Consider the following 11677-nt stretch of genomic DNA (forward strand, 5'->3'; position numbering starts at 1 on the left):
TTTATACATGACACTTAACACTATCTGTACGGTAATGCTTCATGGGCGCTTAATCACTGTCAGAAGGTCTACCAGTGACACGAGGCGCATGTAAACTGATTATCATGGGGCCGACATGGGCTACTAAGCATGGGCCAGCTTTTGAGTTCTTGCACATAACTTGGGACTTGCTAACTTAGCGCCAATTTGCCGACTACTCCAAAATGTAATGGTTATCATGTGCCATACCAACTTATTGCAAATTCCGATTTATTGGATGCCAGAGAGTCCTAGTCTCCTCAGATAGGACGTTTCCACATCTTCTTGAGTTAATATGTTTGCCCTATCATGCTAATGTTTATTTCCCCAAGTGCAGAAATTACCAGAGATCAACACAGTAAAGTTAATTTCTTTAAAGTATCAGAATATATATATGATTAATTAAATACTGAAGAACTGTAGTGATTCTTCGTATGTTCGTCTACCAGCCAATCAGTTATCTCGTAGATTTCCCTCTGTTTCCCAAGTGTTTGGCTATGAATAAGCTAAGACTCAAGGGCTAGGAGAACTGTACTTATCATTATTGCTGATTGATGAGATTGTTGGGATTCTTGTGAGTTCAACTTTTTATCTCCTTACTGCTGGCTGGCTACCTTAAAATTTCATGGTTTAGCTGGACCATATATTGTTCAGATCACTCCTGGTGTGATTGGGTGAAGGACTGTCTTACAGAAATTGCATTGTTGATATGAATTATGCTTCCTGCCACTGAATAAATTTACTCTTATTATGTCTGGCAGCTATCATGGGGTGTTCAGTATGCTAGAATTTCACGCAACCTTTGGCCATACCAATAGGATTTCATAGTTTTAGATAGTTTGAGTCTTTGAGGTTTCTTCCTAATCTAGATTTATCTTTTTTTCAGTGGTTTGCAGGCAATTACAGCTACCAAATAGCACTTAGCAACACAGAAGCTGGTGTTGTCAATATTATTTCATCAACATCTGGATTGTTTACCTTGATTCTTGCTGCCATATTTCCATCATCCTTAACAGACAAGTTTACTCTCTCCAAATTGGCCTCAGTTCTTCTTATGGTTGCAGGTGTGGTAAGTAGTCAAATATTGTATTAGATGTAATGTACAGTACTGTCCATTTTTATATTATTACAGGTATATTATATTATTTTATTTTTTTAAGACTGTAGCACATAACCAGCCAAAGGCCCAGATTTTAGCATATAAAATTTTATGCTTCATCTTTGTGATATTTATCCACCAAAACTTCCATAGTTCATAATATATCATAATTCAACTATTTTTCAGAAATTTCCATCCTCAAAGTTTGCACTATCCAAAATTGCTAATGGCTATGTGTTGTCTGTAAGAATGGTGTTGGTAGCGTCAGTAATGTGCAGTGAGTGTGGAAGGTGGGTACACAAGAGGTGCAGTGGTGTGGATGGGAGACTGCAGGATGTTGTTGACTTTAAATATTTTGTACCTGTATGTGCAAATAACCACAAGGGTGGATCCAGGGCGGGGGTTCCCTTTTCAACAGAAAATTCCAATACTTTTTCTTTAATGCAGTATTGTACTCAGGCATTTTTGTATTGTAAAAAGTATTTACTATTGATTTTAGAATATCTCCTAATATCAAGTGCACATAGCCTCAAAATGTACATGATATTGGTCAGATTTAAAACATCTTCTGGGGGGCTTACAGGTAAATTAAAGAGATACTGTAAATTTCACATTTAACCCCATTCATATCTGCAGGCGTTCGTAAGTTGGACGTTCGTTAGTCGGGGATCCCTGTACAGTATTGTAGTGTATCTAGTTTTCGAGATACACTACATGTTCTGGAAAGTGTACATGTGATAATGATACATGTTTGAAAGCTAGGAGACCTCATTACTGTTTTGTGATTGATGACAGTGTTTATCCAAGAAAAAAACAGTTTAAAACTTTGAATATACCCAACATATATTTTTAAGATATTTTGGATATATGTCTTGCCAATTACTTTTCAGGTTTTAGTTAGTTTGGAAGACCTCAACCTTGAAAGTTCAGTTGTGCCTGTTGGTGTGGTATGGTCAATAGCTGGAGCTATTCTTTATGCCTGTTACATGGTCTTCCTGAAGCACAAGGTTCCAACTGAAGATCGTATGGATTTTACTATGTTCTTTGGTAAGTGAATTAATTTCCTCTCCTTTCCCTTCTATCATCTCTCTCTCCTCTTCTTTGCACTCTTCCCTCCCCTCCCCCCATTCCATGCCCTTAGTACCCAGTTAGCTCTGGGAGATTTATTGATCAATCAGATATTGTTTTAATAATAATAAAAGCTGGCACTTTTGAGAAACAAAAGCTCCAATTCTTCCAAGTAATTCACTAGCGCTCAAAATTTCACAAGTCAAAGTTCTGAGAATAAAAAAATAAAAATAAAAATATAACAAAAATCACAAGAAGTGACAGTTCATTAATCCTTAAGTTGTATCACTTCCAAAGCTCTTTTCAGGATCATGTGCTTTCAAAATAAAAGAAAGGTCTTAAGTTGTTTCTTAAAAGCCTCCACAGAAGTCAGCTGCTTCATGGATGCAGGCAAATGATTGTACAATCTGGGTGCGATATAGGAAAAGGATTGGGCCACAAAAGAGCATTTCCACAATGCTCTAGGTCAGAGGATTTAGTAGGTTGGACAATTACTTAGGCTCATCAAACATAAGTGCCTTAAAAGTCATTAGGCAGAGTTTGAACTTTTTTCTTTCTTTAATTGGAAGCCAGTGCAATTCGATTAAGAATAGGGTGGTGGAAGTCCTCAGTAGGAGAGCACATGTAAGCCTGGCATCCTTTTTCACCACCCTGAACTTTTTTCACTAGATAATTAGGTAGGCAAACCCATAAAGAGTTAAAATAGTCAACCCAAGACAAAATAAGTGAATATAAGTGCCACAAGACACTGTCTATCTAAAAACTGTTTCACAGCCGATAGATTTTGAATATGAAAGTTGCAACTGAGTTTCTATGCTCTTTAACCTTTTAGCTGAATGAATTCTTCTGGCATTAGTAGATGCTTCCCCAAGGTATACTAGAGACTGTCAATTGATTGAAAATGTCCAAAGGAGGGCTACCAGACTGGGGCCTGCTCTACAGAACCTCAAATACTTAGAGAGATTAGAACGCCTGCAACTACCTAGCTTATACTACAGACGGGCGAGAGGCGACCTAATCGATGTGTATAAACACCTCAGGGGGCACTGCTTGGTCTAATGTACATACCTGGAGCTGGCGGACGTCCGCCTCACAAGGGGTCACAGCTCAAGGTTGAAGAAGCCACAAGTCCATAAAACTGTGAGGGCAAACATGTTTGGAGTGAGAATTGTGAATTCGAGGAACAATCTACCCGAGAGTGTTGTGACGGCACTGAGTGTGAGCTCATTTGAGACCAGATTTGACCAACATTGGAGCAGGTTCCGATATACTCAGGAGTCAGTGCATGCCCAGTATTCGCCAACAGTACATAACAGAGATGTGACCGACTGCCCAAGCTGCTAATGAGCCAATCAGTAGCAAAGAGGATAAAAGTAAAAATAAAATGAATATAGTACCTAAGTGTGGGGCTGCCCTCTAAAGGGTTAATCGAGATAGACTCTAAAATTCAGTTTTGAGTCAAAGTATACATTCCAAGATTATGAGCAGAATTGACAGGATTGAGTTGTACTTCTCCAAAGTTTAAAGAGCCAAAATCATCTGTGCTGTAACCCCTCCTATTTCCTTGGATGACGATAATCTCGGTGTTGCCATCATTCATCTTAGGTTTTCGTCTAGCCATCCATTTTTTAATATCAGACATCAAGAATTTCAATATCTCTCAATATCCTTGACATTTATCATTTGGACATAAAGCTGTGTATCATTGGCATAGAAATAGTAAGGCAACACCATGAACATCCTGTAGGTTATGTATATAAGCTACTGTGCCGAGTAGCAACCCTGTACATAAGCTACTGTGCCAAGTAGCAACCCTGTACATAAGCTACTGTGCCGAGTAGCATTTATATATATAATCACGTGGCAACACTGCACGTGTTATGTGGCAACATTGCCCCGAGGCTGCCATATGGCAAGGCAGCTTCAGTCTGACTGTGTGAGCCGTGCATGGCACACGCGAGTCACCACTTGTATTTCTCTCATCCACAATAAATGGACTCAGTGTTACTCAGTGTTTCCCTAGCCATCACAGCATTCTTCAGGGCACACTAGTAACTTTCATGGCGCAGTGTCAAGGATCTGTGGACTTACAAAGTGTGTGAACAATGCCGACAGTTACGTCTGCCGGTGATGCGCGTCGACTCAGTGTGTTGTGTTGTGTTGCGCTGTGTTTCGCCGCGATGTGCAGTGTTGCGCCGTCACAGTGCGTTTTAGTGACAGTGGCAGTGTTAGTGTCAGTGTATTAGTGTGTGTCTAGAGCTAAGTTGAGCATTGGCCTGTTTTTTTGTGGTACCCACGGAGCACGCAGGCGCACACCCTTCTCGTGCGACATCCGGGGGACACTGACGGTCTTGCCGGACCACGCAGCTGTCCACGCTCCCTCCGCTCTCTCAGACACACACACGCACGCACGCACGCACTCACTCACTCACGGACAGAACAGTGGACCTGGACCATAAGCGTGATTTTTGCGCTGTTTATGTCTTATATATGTGGTTCGAGCTGTTGAGGCGCCACTTTATATATTAAACAGTGCAGTCCACGCACACACAAAGATGGGAGGTAAGAAGGGACAACGTCAAGATGGGAGACACGACTCCCCACCACCTTCCCCTCCACCGGGCGCAGACTCTCATCCTCCACCTCCAGTGACGGACATCGCCACAATTCTGAAGTGGATGGACGACCGGGACGAGCGACGTAGAGAAATGGAACTTCAGAGGGAGGAGACACGAAGAGAGGAGGAAAAGTTGCGTTTTGAGGCGCTATTGGCGACCCTGGCGCTAACCCACCCTCCCTCACTTGCAGGTAGCGCGCTTCAAGGCGCCAGTACACTCCCTCCTCCACCACACCAGCGTCCTCCAGGTACTCTTGCTACCCCAACAGCTCCCAAGGCATCTGTTCAACCCCCACCCGCCCTCTCACCAGACGTCACGTTTCAGCTTTTTCGTGAGTGGAGGCGGCGTTGGACAGATTACTCCACGATGGTGGACCTTGACAGCATGCCTCCAAACAAACAGCTCATCCAACTGCGGATGTGTTTGTCGCTGGAGACCCAGAGAGTTTTGGAGCACACGTTGCAAGTGCCTCCCGATTCTACATCTTCAGTGACGGATGTGCTCGACCTTTTACAGGAGCACGTTAAGGGTCGGAACAACGAGGCTTTGCGTCGCCGTGCCTTTACCAGCTGCAAGCAGGCGGAGAACGAATCCTTTGACGACTTTTTTGTACGTTTGAAGAGTTTGTCGGAGGAGATCGACGTCTGCAAGGCGCACAGCCGGGAATGTGAGGAAGCCTGGATCAAGCACGGGATCTTGACAGGTGTCAGGCACGAAGAGTTGATGCAGCGACTCATCCCCCTGGACGCTTCCTCCACACTCCAGGTGGTAGTGACTGAATGTCGGTCATACGAGGCCACCAAGTCCGCCACCTCTGCCTTACGGGCCCCACCTGCTGTGAGAGCTATCTCACAATACAAGAAGGATAAGAAGGCGGCCAACAACGCGAAGGCTGCCACACGTTCTTCCACGCCTCCGCCTAGTGCTTCCTGTGGCAGCTGTGGAAAGCAGCACAGCCCCAAGACTTGCCCGGCCGCCGACGCACTGTGTCGTGGATGTGACCGTAAGGGCCACTGGTCTAACACAGACAGGTGCCCTGCACGAGGCCACAAGTGTCAGGCCTGCGGTCGCTATGGACACTACGACAAGTGCTGCCGCCAACCCAAGCCCAAAAGCCCGAGACGAGGAGGACAGCAGCGCACTTCCCTCGGGGTGGTTCGCACGCAGCCCCCTCCAGATGGCCCACGCAGCCCCAAGCAGCAGCGGAGTCACATCAGGAGGGTGGAATCGACCACACGCCCCAGGGCTACCCCTTCCCCTACTATCCGCGTCGCCGTCACACACGGTGATGTGTCGGGTCACATCGAGGTGATACCAGACACCGGCGCCGATACTACGGTGATAGGCCTGAAGCACCTCCAGAAACTGGGCCTCACCAAACGCGGCCTGGGACCACCGCCGCAGCTGCAGTACTACAATGCGGACGGTTCCCAGATGCCGGACGCTGTGGGCTCCTTTCAGGCAGAGATCACCTACGGCGACAGGTCGTGTTACTGATGGATCGACGTGCGGCCTACTCTCGCTACACCCTTGTTGTCGTGGGTGCACTGCAAGGAGTTAGGCGTGGTGCCCAGAGACTTTCCTGAGCAGATCCCAGCTGCTCGGTACACCGCCAGCAGGGTGCGTGAGTTAACGAGCGACGCGCCTGGCACTGCCACACAGAGCTGCCCAGAACCCGCATCCACTCCCACCCACACAGGACGCTCCCCTGCCCAGATCCTGTATGGTCACCCTCTCCGCTCTTGTGTTCCTACACACGCCAAGGCCTTTGCGAAGGACTGGCAGACCAAAGCCGAGAGCTGTGACCGCCGCGCCGCTTCACGTGCCCAGGACGCCAAAGCTCGGTATGACGACCGTGCCCGCCCTCTTCAGCCACTGGAGATTGGTGCCCTTGTCTGCGTCTGGGACCCGACGACGACACGTTGGGACAAGGTGGGCATAGTGATGGGCGTCGGCCGGTCGCGGGACTACAAGGTCAGGATGCCGAGCGGCCGTGTCTGGTGGAGGAACCGCCGCTTCCTCCGGCCAGTCCCACCCCCTACTGCTGGCCCCCTGACCGAGGACGAGTCACCTACACCTCACGAGGATCCGCCCCACAGTGCACCTCGACGCTCGGAGCGACTTAGGACTAAGAAGTCCGCTCAAGACAAAGACTATGAGCGTGAGGGGGGAGGGAGATGTAGGTTATGTATATAAGCTACTGTGCCGAGTAGCAACCCTGTACATAAGCTACTGTGCCAAGTAGCAACCCTGTACATAAGCTACTGTGCCGAGTAGCATTTATATATATAATCACGTGGCAATACTGCACGTGTTATGTGGCAACATTGCCCCGAGGCTGCCATATGGCAAGGCAGCTTCAGTCTGACTGTGTGAGCCGTGCTTGGCACACGCTGGTCACCACTTGTATTTCTCTCATCCACAATAAACGGACTCAGTGTTACTCAGTGTTTCCCTAGCCATCACAGCATTCTTCAGGGCACACTAGTAACCTACACATCCAGCAAAATTACAAAACTACTGGTATGGACTGTAAACAGAAGTGGTCCCAAAACTGATCCCTGTGAGACGACAAACTGCAAAGGGACCGGGTCTGAAACGGTTCCACCAACTATCACACATTGAGATCACTCTGACAGATAAGACTCAAACAGTGAGAATGCATCATCATGGACACTGAATGACCAAAGATCCTGAAGCCATGCTGCAAATGCTGCAGAGAGATCCAGTAGGGCCAGGAGGGAGGACTTTTCTGTGCAAGTGTTTATTACCAAATCATTATGAATTCAACATAGGCAGTTTCAGTTGAATGATGCAACCTATAGGCTGACTGGACCAGATGGATCACTTGCTTCTCTCTAACAGAGAAAGTAACTAATCCAGCATAGTATGATCTCTGATGAAAATGAGACTCGAGACTGGATGACTATAATTTTACATATTTTCAGTATCAAGACCAGAAGTGGATGTAATAAAGCCTGTTTTTCAGATCACACAAAATTACCCTCTGAAAATCACATATATATGATTCTACAAATAAAGTCTGCAGTATGTTCATAAGAGAGTGATACCTTAAATACATTTGTAAGATCACGACAACAAAGTCTTCTTCAAATCCTTGATATAGTGCAGAATGTTGTTCACCTCTGTAAGACAAAATGATGAAAGAGTGAGTTCTATTGTGTAACTTGGTTGAAAATAACTGAAAATTTCTCATCTAAAGAAACACAATCAAGGTCACATGATATCTTTGTCATAAAAACCTTAGGAAAAATCTGAGGCAAGCTGACCATTTGAAGTGGAACAAAGCATAGTAATTCCAGACCTTTGGCCCAACAGCCCATTCATAACTGTATATATTTTTTTCTGGTCACTGCCACATGAGGCCATTTGACTTCTGTAGTATACAATATTCAGCGTTGTGTGCCCACACTGAACAAACAACAGCCGTACGCACAGTCATATTATGTACTCTGATCTAGTACGGTCTGTTCACTGCCTGTGCTTCTCTCATTCAGCACTTCTACGATCCATACAAAGTGAACTTATAGAGGAGTCATTCCAACGAGAGTCATCTCGTACTGTAATTTTCTTTGCCACCTCTGGACAATAATGGTTTGAAATGGACTAGAAGACATCATTATGTAATATCAGCATCTCCTCAAAGGGCAAATCAGAGGAGTCGACCCAGTTCAAAGAATGATCAACTCCCTGATCCATCATGATCTGGTCAATGTTTTTATAGTTCTTGAAGGTAATACTTTAGCAATATAGCTGTACAGTAATATGAAATGATAACTTAACCACTCTCCTATTACATTTACCAGGTAGTCATAAGCTAATACAATTGTGTTGTCATTGAATTTCTAACTGTCACATCGTATTCATATGCCATACTTCAGTTACTTGGCAGGCATTGTATTTACTTCTTCATGGGAATTCACACCGTTAAACTGTCAGAACACAACACTAACACAAAGAGAGGATTCTTATTTTTCAGGGAGAGATAATTTTGCTTTATTCTGTACAAATTTATTGCCTTCAGTTGTTCGGGTGTGAATTATTAAAGTGCAATGATTTTAACTTCTTGAAATAAAACAAAATTTGTGGCACAGTTGGTGTAGGTACTGTAGATAGATAGGTTGAATGTATTGGTCTTTTTAATTTGTTTTCTTATTAATATTTTTTTTTCTCCAGGATTTGTGGGCTTTTTCAATACCATCATTCTGTGGCCTGGGTTCCCCCTGTTGGATGTTTTTGGATGGGAGACATTTCAGTTGCCAAATCTGCAACACCTGTTCTACATGTCTGTTAATGGCTTAGTAGGAACTGTCCTGTCTGAACTTCTTTGGCTTTGGTTAGTAATGCTTTATCAATTAAACCATTTATCACAAAGTATTGACATTGTCAATCTCATTTATGAAATTTGATTAATATGTCCAGAATTTTTATGGTTGGGCACTGATGACCATGACCTCTTTGAAATGTTGATTCCGGCCATTATCTCCCATATGTTTAAACCATAGATTATGATTATTGAAAAACCATCATAAAAAAGGAAAATAAAAAACTATAGGTACAGTAGCTAAAAGAAGTATCTGTGCTTACTCTGTGTGAAACAATATGATACCTTAGGTTAGTTTATAATCATCTTGAGCCTGACTAGACAGTATGGCATCAAGTACTTTTTGAGAATGGACTCTGTGGTTTGAGGATGCTAGATTGTGTAAAGTGACAGGGAAAATGTAGAAGGATGTCTTTGAGCATTGTTGTGGAAGGGGACAATATCGCACAATGCATGTGTCTTAGCGGTTTAGAGGATGAGTGACAAAAACGAACAGTGTGTGTGTGTATATGTTCTTGATTGTAGCCACTGTATCATAAAAGAGAAAAAGGATGTACCAAATAGGTGCTTACCTTTATACTTTATTTCTTGAAATAAAGTCTGAATTTGTTTCTGAATTGAAGTGTTTCAGAGAATATCATACATTCCTCTCTTAGCTGATAATGCAAGAAAAAAATTTTGCAGTAAAGATTCTTTTTTTTTTTAATTGTCTTCTTAGTTAACACCTTCTATAATTGTTTGACCTACATTGGAATTACTTGGGAATTGAAGGTGTTTTATTTTGCAGGGGATGCTTCCTTACTTCATCATTGATGGCTACTTTATCTTTGAGCTTAACTATTCCCTTGACAATGTTTGTGGACATCTGGCTCAAGGGCATCAAGTATTCACTGCTAATTTATATTGGTGCATTTCCCATGATGACATCTTTTATTGCTGTCTCACTTCTCACACATTATGAAAGCTGGGACCCATTGATGGATGGAATGAAATATCTTCATAGAAAGTGTTGGAGAAGAAACCACATGTACAGGTAAATTTAACTTTATATAATTTTCTTTGTAGTTGAAGCTGATGGTATACAATATTAAAGAAATATAAATTTTGAATTACAGTATAGATAATAGATGTACACTTAAGTTATATTTTTTCTCCAGATCTTGTAGAAAATATGATAAGTTTTTGTCTCGTAAATGTTATATTGCTTTTAATTTCTGCATATTGGCATCCATCCAAGTGTTTGCCTTGGATGAATCTGTATACTGTACAGGGGCCCCTGAATAATGAACGGGTTACATTTCAGGACCTGTTCATAAGTTGATTTATTCATAACTCAGAACCTTGTTAATAACGCAAAATAAAATATGAATAAAACACCCATCCTTATCTGTCAAATCATAAAATTTATAATGCCATAAGTAACAAATAATGTATGGAGGTGTGCTGCTGAACAAAGTAGTTTTACCTTGGGAAGTACAGTACCAGTGATTTTATTATGAGTAGTATTAGGATCACAATAATTCCATGCTTGTTGTTTGACATCATAAGATGGGTGTACAGTAGGGAGATGGTGATGGTTAGTTGTTGATCGGTGGTAAAGAGAATACGACATGCACGATTCTCAATAAATCATTTCTTACCATATTTTATGTTATGTACAGTACAGTACTCTTGTGAATGCAGTACTCTACTGCTGTGACGCCATCGTGGATGAAAATAGGCATACGTACTATAGTTAAAAAAGTCAATCTTTGCGATGTTCAGACCCTAGCCCTCTTTCCCATAAGAAGTTCAGTAAAGAATGATTCACAACTAATTGAGGTTTCAGGAACCTAATATCATTCTTTATCGAGGGTCCAGTAATGTATATTGACACCAGTGTAATTCATAAGTTGCTTGGCTATCTAAATACGTATCGTCAATTTATTGTCAAACGACATTTCTAATAGTATTACTCGTAACAGAATATGTACCATTGTTGCCACATGGTACAGTATCTGAATTTTAAATAGTTTTATAGTGGTTTGATAACAAAGGTTTAAAGTACATTATATAAAGGATCAACAAACCATCCTTCTCCCTTATCTCAGTATGTTTATCGCTTCTCTGTGCTTGTTTGAGAAGAAAAGAAATCATTACAATACTCTAATGTGGCTTAGAAATAAAGAAATTATAAAACTAAAAAAAAAAAAAAATTAAGAGCATGTGTGTGTATGTGGGGGAAGTGAACATATGTATTAAGGCATTGGGTCAGCTGGGTGACTGCCCGGCTGTACTGTGTCACGTGCATACTGTACCAGGAATACCCCAGTTATCGCAAGGGAGGCATTCCTAAAAGTCATTGAAAATAACGAAATTGTGAATATTGGGGCAATTTTCCCCCATAAGAATTAATTTGAATAAGGGGAGATGCTTTCTCAGCCAGCAACTTTCACCACATATATTTCAATAGATACTCCTCATTATCCAAGGCAATTACGGACCTTAGGCACCAGGGTTGCATCATTTGTGCATATACTGTAGTACCAG

General features: G+C 42.7%; 1 protein-coding gene across 1 annotated transcript; it reads left to right on the forward strand.

The window, feature by feature from the left end:
- Positions 1-112: 112 nt before the first annotated feature.
- On the forward strand, positions 113-11343 carry LOC121858826 (solute carrier family 35 member F5-like). Its single transcript, XM_042355459.1, has 4 exons — positions 113-1087; positions 2008-2164; positions 9001-9160; positions 9936-11343. Exons 1-4 carry the CDS (start codon positions 1073-1075, stop codon positions 10183-10185), a joined length of 582 nt encoding a protein of 193 aa, XP_042211393.1. The 5' UTR covers positions 113-1072; the 3' UTR covers positions 10186-11343.
- The last annotated feature ends 334 nt before the right edge of the window (positions 11344-11677 follow it).

The sequence above is a fragment of the Homarus americanus genome, unplaced genomic scaffold (genome assembly GCF_018991925.1).
Source record: "Homarus americanus isolate GMGI-L3 unplaced genomic scaffold, GMGI_Hamer_2.0 scaffold54631, whole genome shotgun sequence".
Classification (NCBI taxonomy): domain Eukaryota; kingdom Metazoa; phylum Arthropoda; class Malacostraca; order Decapoda; family Nephropidae; genus Homarus; species Homarus americanus.

Bases quoted from the DNA above. Each gene is read 5' to 3' on its own strand.
- LOC121858826 (XM_042355459.1), top strand. The intron at 2,165-9,000 runs GTAAGTGAATTA...TTTTTTCTCCAG, and splicing joins GGATTTTACTATGTTCTTTG to GATTTGTGGGCTTTTTCAAT. The intron at 9,161-9,935 runs GTTAGTAATGCT...TTTATTTTGCAG, and splicing joins TCTGAACTTCTTTGGCTTTG to GGGATGCTTCCTTACTTCAT.